This window comes from Triticum urartu, chromosome 1A (assembly GCF_056163025.1).
Source record: "Triticum urartu cultivar PI428250 chromosome 1A, HENAU_Tu73, whole genome shotgun sequence".
In the NCBI taxonomy this organism is placed as follows: domain Eukaryota; kingdom Viridiplantae; phylum Streptophyta; class Magnoliopsida; order Poales; family Poaceae; genus Triticum; species Triticum urartu.
In genome coordinates, this window is record NC_141873.1 from 449,164,470 (window position 1) to 449,181,356 (window position 16,887).

Sequence of the window (16,887 nt, forward strand, 5' to 3'; positions counted from 1 at the left end):
TACCTTGTTGCAATACCTAGCCTTTATTGCAACAAGATGACCAAGTCACGCAATGGGACGGAACTGTCGCAATATCACTACCATATTACAACGCTGATGCATCTTGTGGCAATACATGGCTTCTATTGCAACAAAATGAGTACTTAGCGCGACAAAACAAAATTGTGGCAATATGTAGAGCCTATTACCACAAATTGGAATTTCGTGGTAATATATCATTTTACTGCAACAAAAGATAGTTGTAGCAATGATTTTTGTTGCAATAGACCGGAATCCTTGTAGTGCTAATTCCACCGCCATAACTTTCTGTATCCACGAGATCCCATCTTGGGGCCTGTTCCAGAGCTCCGTCGGAGGGGGCATCGATCACGGAGGGCTTCTACATCAAAACCATAGCCCTTCCGATGAAGTGTGAGTAGTTTACCTCAGACCTATGGGTCCATAGTTAGTAGCTAGATGGCTTCTTCTCTCTTTTTGGATCTCAATACAATGTTCTCACCCTCTCTTATGGAGATCTATTCGATGTAATCTTCTTTTTGCGGTGTGTTTGTTGAGACCGATGAATTGTGGGTTTATTATCAAGTCTATCTATGAATAATATTTGAATCTTCTCTGAATTCTTTTATGTATGATTGGTTATCTTTGCAAGTCTCTTCAAATTATCAGTTTGGTTTGGCCTACTAGATTGATCTTTCTTGCAATGAGAGAAGTGCTTAGATTTGGGTTCAATCTTGCGGTGTCCTTTCCCGGTGACAGTAAGGGTAGCAAGGCACGTATTGTATTGTTGCCATCGAGTATAACAAGATGGGGTTTTGTTCATATTGCATGAGTCTATCCCTCTACATCATGTCATCTTGCTTAAGGTGTTACTCTGTTTTTAACTTAATACTCTAGATGCATGCTGGATAGCGGTCGATGAGTGGAGTAATAGTAGTAGATGCATGCAGGAGTCGGTCTACTTGTCTCGGACGTGATGCCTATATACATGATCATACCTAGATATTCTCATAACTATGCTCAATTCTGTCAATTGCTCAACAGTAATTTGTTTACCCACCATAGAATACTTATGCTCTCGAGAGAAGCCACTAGTGAAACCTATGGCCCCCGGGTCTATCTTTATCATATCAATCTCCTACTACTTAGTTATTTACTTTTCTATTTACTTTACCTTTATTTTACTTTGCATCTTTATCATAAAAATACCAAAACTATTATCTTATCATATCTATCAGATCTCACTCTCGTAAGTGGCCCTATAGGGATTGACAACACCTATTTGCGTTGGTTGCGAGGATTTATTTGTTTTGTGCAGGTGCGAGGGACTCGCGCGTAGCCTCCTACTGGATTGATACCTTGGTTCTCAAAAACTGAGGGAAATACTTACGCTACTTTGCTGCATCATCCCTTCCTCTTCGGGGAAAACCAACGCAGTGCTAAAAGAGGTAGCAGGAAACATAGTCTCCATCATCCTTTCCTCACTTGGGACAATGCTCTAATAATGATGACCAGCACACTTTTATTTACTTACAACTCGAAAAATTATAACTCAATACTTAGAACAAAATATGACTCTATGTGAATGCCTCCGGCGGTATACCGGGATGTGCAATGACTCATGAGTGACATGTATGAAAGAATTATAAAGGTGGCTTTGCCACAAATACGATGTCAACTACATGATCATGCAAAGCAATATGACAATGATGAAGCATGTCATAACAAACGGAACGGTGGTAAGTTGCATGGAAATATATCTCGGAATGGCTATGGAAATGCCATAATAGGTAGGTATGGTGGCTGTTTTGAGGAAGGTATGTGGTGGGTTTATGGTACCGGCGAAAGTTGCGCGGTACTAGAGAGGCTAGCAATGGTGGAAGGGTGAGAGTGCGTATAATCCATGGACTCAACATTAGTCATAAAGAACTAACATAGTTATTGAAAAAACCTATTAGTTCTCGAAACAAAGTACTACGCGCATGCTCCTAGGGGATAGATTGGTAGGAAAAGACCATCGCTCGTCCCCGACCGCCACTCATAAGGAAGACAATCAATAAATAAATCGTGCTCCGACTTCATCACATAACGGTTCACCATACCTACATGCTACGGGAATCACAAACTTTAACACAAGTATTTCTCAAATTCACAACTACTCAACTAGCATGACTCTAATATCACCATCTTCATATCTCAAAACAGTCATCAAGTATCAAACTTCTCATAGTATTCAATGCACTTTTTATGATAGTTTTTATTATACCCATCTTGGATGCCTATTATATTAGGACTAATTTTATAGCCAAAGAAAATTACCATGCTATTCTAAAGGACTCTCAAAATGATATAAGTGAAGCATGAGAGATCAATAATTTCTATAAAATAAAACCAGCACCGTGCTCTTAAAGATATAAATGAAGCACTAGAGCAAAAATTTCTAGCTCAAAAGATATAAGTGAGGCACATAGAGTATTCTAATAAATTCCGATTCATGCGTGCCTCTCCAAAAGGTGTGTACATAAAGGATTATTGTGGTAAAATAAAAATCAAAGACTCAAATCATACAAGACGCTCCAAGCAAAACACATATCATGTGGTGAATAAAAATATAGCCTCAAGTAAAGTTACCGATAGACGAAGACGAAAGAGGGGATGCCTTCCGGGGCATCCCCAAGCTTAGGCTTTTGGTTGTCCTTGAATTTTACCTTGGGGTGCCTTGGGAATCCCCAATCTTAGGCTCTTGCCACTCCTTATTACAAAATCCATCAAATCTTTACCCAAAACTTGAAAACTTCACAACACAAAACTCAAAAGAAAATCTCATGAGCTCCGTTAGTATAAGAAAACAAACCACCACTTCAAGCTACTGTAATGAACTCATTATTTATTTATATTGGTGTTAAAACTACTGTATTACAACTTCTCTATGGTTCATACCCCCCGATACTAGCCATAGATTCATCAAAGTAAGCAAACAACACACGAAAAATAGAATCTATCAAAAACAGAACAGTCTGTAGTAATCTGTAGGTTTCGAATACTTCTGTAACCCCAAAAATTCTGAAATAAATTGGTGGACTGGAGGAATTTGTCTATTAATCATCTGCAAAAATAATAAACCTAATCGCACTCTCCAGTAAAAAATGGCAGCAAATCTCGTGAGCGCTAAAGTTTCTGTTTTTTACAGCAAGATTGCAAAAACTTCCCCCAAGTCTTCCCAAAGGTTCTACTTGGCACAAACACTAATTAAAAGCATAAAACCACATCTAAACATAATATAGATGAATTATTTATTACTAAAAAGAACCAAAAGGCAAGAAACAAAAATAAAATCGGGTTGCCTCCCAACAAGCGCTATCGTTTAACACCCCTAGCTAGGCATAAAAACAAGAATAGATCTAGGTATTGTCATCTTTGGTATGCAATCCTTAAGTGGCTCTCATAATAGATTCATAAGGTAATTTAATTTTATTTCTAGTAAAGTGTTCCATTACTTTCCTTAATGGAAATTGGAATCTAATGTTTCCTACTTTCATATCAATAATTGCACCAACCGTTCTAAGGAAAGGTCTACCAAGAATAATAGGACATGAATGATTGCAATCTATATCAAGAACAATGAAATCTACGGGCACATAATTCCCATTTGCAACAATAAGAACATCATTAATCCTTCCCATAGGTTTCTTAATAGTGGAATCTATAAGGTGCAAATTTAAAGAACAATCATCAAATTCATGGAAACCTAACACATCACACAAAGTTTTTGGAATCGTGGAAACACTAGCACCCAAATCACATAAAGCAAAGCATTCATGATCTTTAATTTTAATTTTAGTAGTAGGTTCCCACTCATCATAAAGTTTTCTAGGGATAGAAACTTCTAATTCAAGCTTTTCTTCATAAGATTTCATTAAAGCATCAACGATGTGTTTGGTAAAAGCTTTATTTTGATCATAAACATGAGGAGAATTTAGCACGGATTGCAACAAGGAAATACAATCTATCAAAGAGAAATTATCATAATTAAATTCCTTGAAATCCAAAATAGTGGGTTCATTGATATGTAAAGTTTTGACCTCTTCAATCCCACTTTTACCAATTTTTGCATTAAGATCTAAAAACTTCGAATCATTGGGACGCCTTTTGGGTAAAGTTGACTCATATCCAGTCCCATGATTATCAAGATTCATATTGCAAAACAAAGATTTAATAGGAGACACATCAATCACCTTTAGATCTTCATCCTTATTATCGTGAAAACTAGAAGAACACGCTTTTATAGAGCAATCCTTTTTAGCACGCATCCTAGCGGTTCTTTCTTTGCACTCATCAATGGAAATTCTCATGGCTTTGAGAGACTCATTGATATCATGCTTGGGTGGAATAGATCTAGGTTTCAAAGAATCAAATTCTATCCACATTCCTAGCCAACTCATCAATCTTAGGCAATTTTTCGTCAAGCAAAGCATTGAAATTCTTTTGAGAAATCATAAATTCTTTAACACTAGTCTCAAAATCAGAGGGCATCTTATTAAAATTTCCATAAGAGTTGTTGTAGGAATTACCATAATTATTAGAGGAATTACTAGGAAACGGCCTAGGATTAAAGTTTCCTCTATAAGCGTTGTTACCAAAATTGTTTCTACCAACAAAATTCACATCCATAGATTCATTATTATTCTCAATCAAAGTAGACAAAGGCATGTCATTAGGATCAGAAGAAACACTCTTATTAGCAAAAAATTTCATAAGTTCATCCATCTTTCCACTCAAAACATTAATTTCTACTATAGCATGAACCTTTTTAGTAGTACATCTTTCGGTGTGCCATTGAGCATAATTAACAATGAGTTCGCTATCACCTCTATAGCATGAACCTTTTTACTAGTAGATCTTTCGGTGTGCTATTGAGAATAATTAACCATGAGTTTGCTCTAGCCTGGGGTGGCGGGAGGAGGAGCGAGACATTACGGCGTGAGATGATCTTCTTCAGGGTCGTGGTCTTACGAGCACAAGGTTCATGTTCTTTTCTCCCTCACAGTCCTATCTTGCGTATGGCTCTAGATTTTTCTCCCCCTATCTTCGACTTCAAGTGAGAACCCCTAGCGCTCCCCTCCCCTCCTGCCGTCGGTGGCCACTCCAGCCCTGGTGTCCACTCCTCCCCGCCGTTGTGCCATCCAGCCACGGCGTCCACCTCCTCCATGGCTTCGGGCTCGCGCAGCCCGGCATCTGTGTCCCAGGCGCCCCGTGGGGAGCGGCTGATTGTGTCGGGGTTGGGGTTTTCGGCCTCGCCCAGATCTGCGGGGTCCTCATCGGTGGGTGTGGCCAGGCCGGAGCGGGAGGCGTCGGCCGCAGGCCAGGGCTGGCATCGACCTGGCCCCTCCCGCAAGGCCATGTGGCACCACCGCCATGCGGTGCGTCGCCAGCTGGAGGGCGACCAGCCGGCGTCTCTCACATCGTCGGAAAGGTGCTTGATTCCACTGGATCTTTCAGCAAGTCCACATACTCAACCATCATATAGTCTTTCAGAATTGCTAACACTCACGCAATACTTATGGGTATGGAGTTTTAATCGGACACAGAGAAAGATAGGGGCTTATAGTTTTGCCCCCCAACATTTTACCTCGAGGGTAATGTCAACAATAATAGTTCATGAAAACTCACATCCAATTAGCCATATATACCAGGATCTTTCCAACATATTGTGCTTGCCAAAAGATAAAATGTAAAAAAGGAAAGGTGAAGACCACCATGAATCTTATGTAAGGTATGAGATAAAAGTAAAAGATAGGCCCTTCGCAGAGGGAAGCAGAGGTTGTCATGCGCTTTTATGGTTGGATGCACAAAATCTTAATGTGAAAGAACGTCACTTTATACTGCCACTTGTGATATAGACCTTTATTATGCAGTCTGTCGCTTTTATTTCTTCCACATCACAAGATCGTATAAAGCTTATTTCCTCCACACCAATCAATCATACATATTTAGAGAGCAATTTTTATTGCTTGCACCGATGACAACTTACTTGAAGGATCTTACTCAATCCATAGGTAGATATGGTGGACTCTCATGGCAAAACTAGGTTTAAGGGTATTTGGAAGCACAAGTAGTATCTCTACTTGGTGCAAAGAATTTGGCTAGCATGAGGGGAAAGGCAAGCTCAATCATGTTGGATGATCCATGACAATATAATTTATCTCAGATGTAAGAAAACATAACCCATTACGTTGTCTTCCTTGTCCAATGTCAACTCTTTAGCATGTCATATTTTAATGAGTGCTCACAATCATAAAAGATGTCCAAGATAGTGTATTTGTATGTGAAGACCTCTCTTTCTTTATTACTTCCTATTAATTGCAACGATGACCAAAACTATGTTTGTCAACTCTCAACAACTTTTATTCATCATACTCTTTATATGTGAGCTCATTACTCTCCATAAGATCCATATGATCTCTTTTATTTCGTTTATTCTTTCTCTTTTATTTTATTCACTCAAGATCATAGCAAGATAACAAGCCCTTGACTCAACACTAATCTTTATTATATAGCTCACGGACTCGATTACATAAAGGGATCATAAAGCAAAAATCAAAACTAGATCATACCAAAAACTTTATTCTACTAGATCAAGATATTACTAAAAGGATCGAACTAAGAAAAACGGTAAAGATAGGAGTGTGATGGTGATACGATACTGGGGCACCTCCCCCAAGCTTGGCAGTTGCCAAGGGGAGTGCCCATACCCGATGCTCAGTTCTTCTTTGTTGGTGAAGAAGGTGATGGTTTTGTTGATGGCGTAGGCTTCTTCCTTAATTTGCACTTGAGGACAGAATTTTGGTCCCTTAGATCATTGATCTCCTGCTCCAGGCTCAGTACCTTTTTGCATAGTTCCTGCTTGTTTTCCTACAAGAGGCGAAAAGGGATAAACTCGATCTTAGGTTTCTTTACTCTATCCGGGAGGCTTGACTTTTTGAACTCCACATGCATGTCCGTTGAGGTAATGGGACTTCATCTTCTTCTGAGCTCGTCTCCTCCCTTCCCTTGGGTTCATAGTCCTCTTCTTCTTCCGTAGTCCAACCACAATGCTCCACATCCCCATAGACCTTAGGATCTGCAAGGTAATCAGCCACATAGCTTTCTCCTTCCGAATCCTAGGACGACATGTTGCCCTAATCTGCAGCAGGACAGCTCAAAACAAAGACAGGAGATATTTGCGTGATACAGGAGTCAAAACCTTCGGGGGATTATATAATGAATTTTTACCGACCAAAATACGTAACATGCAAGAAAACAGAATCCGGAGAGCACACGAGGTGCCCACAAGGTAGGGGGCGCGCCCATGGGGGTAGGGCGCGCCCTCCACTCTCGTGGAGCCCTCGTGTCCTTCCCGGACTGCTTCTTATTTTTCTATTTTTCTAAAAATTCCAAAACGGAGAAAAATTGCCATTAGAACTGTTTTGGAGTCGGTTTACTTACCGTACCACATACCTATTCCTTTTCGGAGTCTGAAACGTTCCGGAAAGTGTCCCTTATGTATTCGTCCGGGGTTATGGTTTCAATAACATTGGTTTCAACATTTATAGGATTACCTGAGATATAATGTTCGATTCTTTGACCGTTCACCACCTTCGGATTTGTGCCTTCGGAGTTGTTGATTTTTATGGCACCGGAACGATAGACCTCCTCGATAACGTAAGGACCTTCCCATTTAGAGAGAAGTTTTCCTGCAAAAAATCTTAAACGAGAGTTGTATAGCAATACATAATCACCTACATTAAACTCACGCTTTTGTATCCTTTTGTCATGCCATCTTTTAACTTTTTCTTTAAACAATTTGGCATTCTCATAGGCTTGGGTTCTCCATTCATCAAGTGATCTAATGTCAAATAACCTTCTCACCGGCAAGTTTGAAATCATAATTAAGCTCTTTAATAGCCCAATAAGCCTTATGTTCTAATTCCAGAGGTAAGTGACATGCTTTACCATAAACCATTTTATACGGAGACATACCCATAGGATTTTTATATGCAGTTCTATAGGCCCATAATGCATCATCAAGTTTCTTGGACCAATTCTTTCTAGATTTATTAACAGTCTTTTGCGAAATTAATTTGAGTTCTCTATTACTCAATTCTACTTGACCACTAGACTTTGGGTGATAAGGAGATGCAATTCTATGATTAACATCATACTTAGCAAGCATTTTACGGAAAGCACCATGAATAAAATGTGAACCACCATTAGTCATTAAATATCTAGGGACCCCAAACCTCGGAAAATAACTTCTTTAAGCATCTAATAGAGCTGTTATGATCAGCACTACTAGTTGGAATAGCTTCTACCCACTTAGTAACGTAATCAACAGCAACTAAAATATGTGTATACCCATTAGAGGCAGGAAAAGGTACCATATAGTCTAAGCCCCAAACATCAAATGGTTCAATAACAAGTGAATAATTCATAGGCATTTCTTGACGTCTACTAATATTACAAATTCTTTGACATTCATCACAAGATAAGACAAACTTACGGGCATCCTTGAAGAGAGTAGGCCAATAAAAACCGGATTGCAATACCTTATGTGCAGTTCTATCTCCAGCGTGGTGTCCTCCATAAGCTTCGGAGTGACACCTGCGTAGGATCTGTTCCTGTTCATGCTCAGGTACACAACGCCTAATAACACCATCTACTCCTTCTTTATAAAGATGTGGGTCATCCCAAAAGTAATGTCTTAAATCATAGAAAAACTTTTTCTTTTGCTGGTATGTGAAACTAGGTGGTATAAATTTAGCAACAATGTAATTAGCATAATCAGCATACCATGGAGCAGTATGAGAAGCATTTATGACATTTAATTGTTCATCAGGAAAGCTATCATCAATAGGTAGTGGGTCATCAAGAACATTTTCTAACCTAGACAAGTTATCTGCAACGGGGTTCTCAGCTCCCTTTCTATCAATAATATGCAAATCAAATTCTTGTAGCAAGAGAACCCATCTAATAAGTCTAGGTTTAGCATCTTTCTTTTTCCATAAGATATTTAATAGCAGCATGATCAGTGTCAATAGTTACTTTAGAATCAACAATATAAGGTCTGAACTTATCACAAGCAAATACAACTGCTAAGAATTCTTTTTCAGTAGTAGCATAATTTCTTTGGGCATTGTCTAGAGTTTTACTAGCATATTGAATAACATTTAATTTCTTATCAACTCTTTGCCCTAGAACAACACCTACAGCATAATCACTAGCATCACACATAATTTCAAAAGGTAAATTCCAATCAGGTGGCTGAACAATAGGTGCAGAGATCAATGCTTTCTTAAGTATTTCAAATGCTTCTACACAATCATCATCAAAGACGAATGGTATATCTTTTTGCAATAAATTAGTCAGAGGCCGAGAAATTTTTGAGAAGTCCTTAATGAACCTCCTATAAAAGCTGGCATGACCAAGGAAACTTCTTATACCTTTGATGTCCTTGGGACACGACATCTTTTTAGTAGAATCAACTTTAGCTTTATCAACTTCAATGCCCCTTTTAGAAATTTTGTGCCCCAAGACAATACCTTCATTAACCATAAAGTGGCACTTCTCCCAATTCAAGACAAGGTTAGTTTCTTCACATCTCTGCAAAACTCGATCAAGGTTGCTTAAGCAATCATCAAAAGAGGATGCATAAACGGAGAAATCGTCCATGAAAACCTCACAAATCTTTTCACAAAAGTCAGAGAATATAGCCATCATGCATCTTTGAAAGGTAGCAGGTGCATTACATAAACCAAAAGGCATACGCCTATAAGCAAAAGTACCGAAAGGGCAAGGAAAAGTGGTCTTTGATTGATCATCAGCTGACACAGGTATTTTACAGAAACCAGAATAACCATCTAGAAAGCAAAAATGTGTATGTTTGGATAATCTTTCTAGCATTTGATCAATGAAAGGTAAGGGGTAATGATCCTTTTTAGTGGCCTTATTTAATTTGCGTAAATCAATTACCATCCTATAACCTGTAATAATTATTTGCGGAATCAATTCATCTTTATCATTAGGAACGACAGTAATAACTCCCTTCTTAGGAACACAATGGACATGACTTACCCACTGACTATCAGCAACGGGATAAATTATACCTGCCTCAAGGAGCTTTAGTATTTGTTTTCTTACCACTTCTTTCATCTTAGGATTCAATCGTCGTTGGTGATCAATAACTGGTTTGGCATCTTTCTCCAAATTTATTTTGTGTTGACATAGAGTGGGACTAATGCCCTCAAGATCATCAAGAGTATATCCGATAGCAGCACAGTGCTTCTTTAGAGTTTTCAATAATTTTTCTTCCTCCTTTTCTGAAAGGTTAGCACTAATAATAACATGATATATCTTCTTTTCATCAAGATAAGCATATTTAAGAGTATCGGTCAATGGTTTAAGCTCAAACACGGGATCACCCTTGGGTGGAGGAGGATCCCCTAAGATTTCAACAGGCAAGTTGTGTTTCAAAATAGGTCCCTGTTTAAAGAACACTTCATCTATTTCCCTTCTTTCGTTCATAAACATATCATTTTCATGGTCTAGCAAATATTGTTCTAAAGGATCACTAGGAGGTACGGCAATAGAAGCAAGACCAATAATTTCATCTTTACTAGGCAATTCCTCTTCACGGTGTTGTCTACGAAATTTAGAAAAGTTGAATTCATGAGACATATCACCAAAACCAATAGTAACAACATCCTTTTCATAGTCTATCCTAGCATTAACAGTGTTTAAGAAGGGTCTACCAAATATAATGGGACAAAAGCTATCTTGTGGGGAACCAAGAACAAGAAAATCAGCAGGATATTTAGTTTTCCCACACAAGACTTCAACATCTCTAACAATCCCAATTCGTGAAATAGTATCTCTATTGGCAAGTTTAATTGTGACATCAATATCTTCTAACTCAGCAGGTGCAATATCATGCATAATTTCTTTGTAGAAGTCAATAGGTATTGCACTAGCACTAGCACCCATATCACACAAGCCATGATAACAATGATCTCCTATTTTAACTGAAATAACAGGCATGCCTACCACAGTTCTATGTTTATCTTTCTCACAAGGTTTAGCAATTCTAGCAGTTTCAGCACAGAAATAAATAACATGCCCATCAATATTAGCAGCCAAGATATCCTTAACAATAGGAATATTAGGTTCAACTTTAACTTGCTCAGGAGGTTTATAGGTTCTAATATTGCTTTTATGAACCACAGTTGAAGCTTTAGCATGATCTTTTATCCTAACAGGAAAAGGTGGTTTCTCAACATAAGCAGTAGGAATAATAGGATCATTATAAGTGATAGTTTTTTCTTCAACTTTAATAGGTGTAGCTACTTTTACTTCTATGGGAGGATGATATTTAAACCACTTCTCCTTAGGGAGATCAACATGAGTAGCAAAATATTCACAGAAAGAAGCTACTATCTCAGAGTCAAGTCCATATTTAGTGCCAAATTTATGGAAAACATCGATATCCATAAAAGATTTAACACAATCAAACTTAGGTGTCATACCTGACTCCTTACCTTCATCGAGATCCAAATCTTCAGAGTTGCATTTAATTATTTCCAATAAATCCCATTTGAATTCAATAGTCTTCATCATAAAAGAGCCAGCACAAGAAGTATCGAGCATGGTGCGATTGTTATCAGAAAGCCAAGCATAATTTTTTTGGATAATCATTTGTCTTGAGAGCTCATGATTGGGGCATGAATATAACATTGATTTAAGCCTCCCCCAAGCTTGAGTGATGCTTTCTCCTTCATGAGGCCAAAAATTATATATATAATTGCGATCATGATGAACAAGATGCATAGGATAAAACTTTTGATGAAATTCCAATTTCAATCGTTTGTAGTTCCATGATCCCATATCATCACATAGCCTATACCATGTCAATGCATCTCCCTTCAAAGATAAAGGGAAGACCTTCTTCTTGATAACATGATCGGGCATACCTGCAAGCTTAAATAATCCACAAAGTTCATCCACATATATTAGGTGCTCATCAGGATGTAATGTTCCATCTCCTGCAAAAGGATTAGCTAGCATTTTTTCTATCATACCCGAAGGAATTTCAAAGTAGACATTTTCATTTTCAGTAGGTTGAGGAGCAACTCTTTGCTCTACTGGTCGGGGTGAAGATACCCCGAACAAGCCCCTCAAAGTATTACTTTCCATAGTAACAAGTGACAGTAAATTTCAGCACACTATATAAATTTTTCATTACCAAATTCCACCCACCAAAGGCGCTTCACTCCCCGGAAACGGCGCTAGAAAAGAGTCTTGATGACCCACAAGTATAGGGGGTCTATCATAGTCCTTTCGATAAGTAAGAGTGTCGAACCCAACAAGGAGCAGAAGGAAATGATAAGCGGTTTTCAGCAAGGTATTCTCTGCAAGCACTGAAATTATAGGTAACAGATAGTTTTGTGATAAGATAATTTGTAACGAGCAACAAATAACAAAAGTAAATAAAGTGCAGCAAGGTGTCCCAATCCTTTTTGTAGCAAAGGACAAGCCTGGACAAACTCTTATATAGAAGAAAGCGCTCCCGAGGACACATGGGAATTATCGTCAAGCTAGTTTTCATCACGTTCATATGATTCGTGTTTGGTAGTTTGATAATTTGATATGTGGGTGGACCGGTACTTGGGTGTTGTCCTTACTTGGAAAAGCATCCCACTTATGATTAACCCCCATTGCAAGCATCCGCAACTACAACAGAAGTATTAAGGTAAACCTAACCATAGCATGAAACATATGGATCCAAATCAGCCCCTTACGAAGCAACGCATAAACTAGGGTTTAAGCTTCTGTCACTCTAGCAATCATTCATCTACTTATTACTTCCCAATGCCTTCCTCTAGGCCCAAATAATGGTGAAGTGTCACGTAGTCGACGTTCACATAACACCAATAGAGGAGAGACAACATACATCTCATCAAAATATTGAAGGAATACCAAATTCACATGACTACTAATGGCAAGACTTCTCCCATGTCCTCAGGAACGAACATAACTACTCACAAAGCATATTCATGTTCATAATCAGAGGGGTATTAATATGCATATAGGATCTGAACATATGATCTTCCTCCGAATAAACCAACTAGCATCAACTACAAGGAGTAATCAACACTACTAGCAACCTACAGGTACCAATCCCAGACTTAGAGACAAGAATTGGATACAAGAGATGAACTAGGGTTTGAGAGGAGATGGTTCTGGTGAAGATGTTGATGGAGATTGACCCCCTCCCGATGAGAGGATCATTCGTGATGACAATGGTGATGATTTCCCCCTCCCGGAGGGAAGTTTCCCCGGCAGAACAGCTCCGCCGGAGCCCTAGATTGGTTCCGCCTCGTGGCGGCGGAGTCTCATCCCGAAAGCTTGCTTATGATTTTTTCCTCAACGAAAGACTCCATATAGCAGAAGATGGGCATCGGAGGGCTACCAGGGGGCCAACGAGGCAGGGGGCGCGCCCAGGGGGTAGGGCGTGCCCCCCACCCACGTGGCCAGGGTGTGGGCCCTCTCTGGAACTTCTTGCGCTCAGTATTTTTTATATATTATGAAAATAGCTTCCGTGAAGTTTCACGACTTTTGGAGCTGTGCAGAATAGGTCTCTAATATTTGCTCCTTTTCCAGCCTAGAATCCTAGCTGCCGGCATTCTCCCTCTTTATGTAAACCTTGTAAAATAAGAGAGAATAGGCATAAGTATTATGACATAATGTGTAATAACAGCCCATAATGCAATAAATATTGATATAAAAGCATGATGCAAAATGGATGTATCATCTAGCTAGGAAAAAAGCTTTGAGAGAATTTGTTGATTCGGTGCGAGTTGCGATCATATGTATTGTTGAATCTAAACTGGAGAGAGTGGACTAGTATGTTATAATGCAATGTTTGGGGCCATCTTATGATGGCTTTGCTTACCTATCGGCGTCGGAGACTAGAGGTGGGATTCTGGTGGGATGGGACTCCTCGCGTGTCCAGATCTCAAACTTTGCATTTGACACTTTTTGTATCACGGGTGACGTGGCACTGCAGGACGGGCCACCATGGTGGCTTACGGTCGTTTATGGGCCTCAAGAAGACAATAAAAAGATTTTTTTTTCTTCAGGAGTTGGCTGACAGGAGATTACTTAGCCCGGGCCCTTGGCTGGTTATCGAAGATTTCAACCTCATCCTTCATGCAACGGACAAAAACAACACACTTCTAGATCGTAGGATGATGGGGAGGTTTAGGAGATTTGTGGATGACACAGCCCTTAAAGAGATTTTTCTACATGGCCGTAAATATACCTGGATCAATGAGCGAGAAAGTCCCACCCTTACGAAGATTGATCGGGCTTTTATGTCAGTCGATTGGGAGCTGGATCACCCCGATTGCTTGTTGCAAGCTCTCTCGACTGCCATGTCTGATCATTTCCCGCTCTTCCTTTCTCTTGAAGAACACCTTATAACCCATAAAAGATTCAGGTTCGAATTGTTCTGGGTGAAGCTTGAGGGCTTCCTTGACGCGGTGTAGGACGCTTGGGTGTGTGATCCTGCAATTGTGGAGCCTTTTCATTGATTGGATGTCTTGTTGAGGAACACTGCGCGAGCTCTTACTGCTTGGGGACAAAAGAAAATTGGTAATATCAAGCTACAAATTGTTGTAGAGAAGCTGGTGATTTTGAGATTTGATTGTGCTCAAGAAGTGAGGTTGTTGTCGGCAGAGGAAAGATGGCTTAGAGCCATGCTTAATCATCTGGTCTTGGGACTTGCGTCCCTTGAGAGGATGATTGCCAGACAATGATCCTGTATTCGATGGCTGTCGGAAGGAGATGCAAATTCTCAGTTGTTTCACTTGGTGGCTAATGGTAGAAAATCCAAGAATTCCATCCCTGCAATCCTAGTGAATGGCCAAACTATTACGGATGAAAGAAGGAAAGAAGAGGCCTTTTTTCAAGCTTTCAAGGAAAGGCTAGGAAAGGATGCTGGCCGGGATTGCACTCTTGACTTGGAAGGTCTAAACATGGAGGCGGTAGATCTCTCGGAGCAGGATCTCTCATTTTTTGAGGAAGAAATTTGGAATGTCATTAAGGACATGCCGGCTGATAGAGCCCCGGGTCCGGACGGCTTTATTGGGATTTTCTTTCAAAAGGCTTGGGGTATCATTAAACAGGATGTGATTGCAGCTATTCACAAGATTTTCTTCAACAACGGCCATGGTTTTGGGAGACTAAACCAAGCACACATCACCCTAATCCCTAAGAACCCGGAGGCTAACAGTATTGATGAGTTCCGGCCGATCGGTCTTGTCCATAGCTTCCCCAAGTTAGCATCCAAATTAATGGCGAACAGTTTGAGGCCTAGGATGGGAGAGCTGGTGTGCATTAACCAATCGGCGTTCATTAAGGGAAGAAATATTCATGACAACTTCCTCCTTGTGAGACAGATGGCCAGAAGTCTGCATCGCAGGAAAGCCAAAGGAGTTCTGCTAAAGTTGGATATTACTCGAGCATTTGACTCTCTCTCATGGCCATTCCTATTTGAAATCCTTCGGGCAAAAGGTTTTTCTGAAAGATGGTTGTCTTGGCTAGCTACCTTACTTACCACGGCTAGCTCTCGGGTCTTGGTTAATGGGTGTGCTACAGATAAGTTTATGCATGCATGTGGATTGCACCAAGGAGACTCCATATCCCCACTTCTATTTGTTATCACCATGGATGCCCTCACGGCCATTGTGACTAAGGCGCATGAGCTCAAGATGTTTCAACAGATCAATGGTTGTCGTCCAATGCAAAGGTTGTCACTTTATGCGGATGATGTAGTGCTTTTTATCAAGCCTTCCTTAGCCGACATACATCTAGTTAAGGAGATTCTATAGATCTTTGGTAGGGTGTCGGGACTGCGGGTAAATTTTTCCAAATCCTCTGCCATTCTCATTCGAGCCGAGGAGGAAGATGTGGAGCTGATTCGGAATGCTTTACCCTGGAAGATTGGATGTTTCCCATGCAAGTATCTAGGACTTCAATTAGGCATTAAACAACTCACCCGTTCGGAGTGGTAGTATATGGTGGATGCGGCCCTAAAAATTCTGCCAGGGTGTGGCAGCAAGGCATGATCAAAAGGCCAGAGGGGTTGATCCTGGTGAACCAGGTTATGCGAGCGAGGCCAGCTCACCACTTGATAGTGGCGGAAGCGCCAAAATGGGCGCTAGAAAGAATTGATAAAGAATGTAGGGCTTTCTTCTGGGTTGGGTCTGAGGAGATCAATGGAGGAAAGTGTGTAGTCTCTTGGCAACGTGTTTGCAGACCTAAGTAACTGGGTGGTCTCGGTGTGATGGATCTAAACAAGCATGGTCTGGCCCTTCGGCCGCGCTGGGAATGGTTAAGAAGGACCGATGACTCTAGGCCCTGGCAAGGGCTAAATCTGGTTCCGGACAAGCAGGTCAAGACGGCCTTCGATAGCCTGGTGCAATGGCAGGTGGGGAATGGCGACCGGATTCTCTTCTGGAAGGACAGATGGCTGTTTGGCTCAAATATTGCTGAAATTGCACTTGCGCTTCTTGCAAAGGTGAAAACCAGGACTGTGAATAAGAGATCGGCTAAGGAGGGTCTCAATGAGTACGTTTGGACTAATGATATTTTGGTAGAACTTAGTACAGAGGAACTGACACAGTTTATTCACCGTTGGGAGCTGCTAATTGAGATTCAGCTAATGCCGGCCATTGAAGATAAGGCCATCTGGGCATTGAATGATGTTGGGCAGTACACATAGGCGTCCGCTTATAAGATGCTCTGGGAAGGAGGGATCAGATTTCAGGCCCATACCACGATCTGGAAGAGTTGGGC

At 40.3% G+C, this 16,887-nt stretch overlaps 1 protein-coding gene across 1 annotated transcript; it reads left to right on the plus strand.

Moving 5' to 3' along the window:
* Positions 1 to 16,375: 16,375 nt before the first annotated feature.
* Positions 16,376 to 16,813, plus strand: LOC147991649 (uncharacterized). Its single transcript, XM_087538756.1, has one exon. It carries the CDS (start codon positions 16,376 to 16,378, stop codon positions 16,811 to 16,813), a length of 438 nt encoding a protein of 145 aa, XP_087394882.1.
* The last annotated feature ends 74 nt before the right edge of the window (positions 16,814 to 16,887 follow it).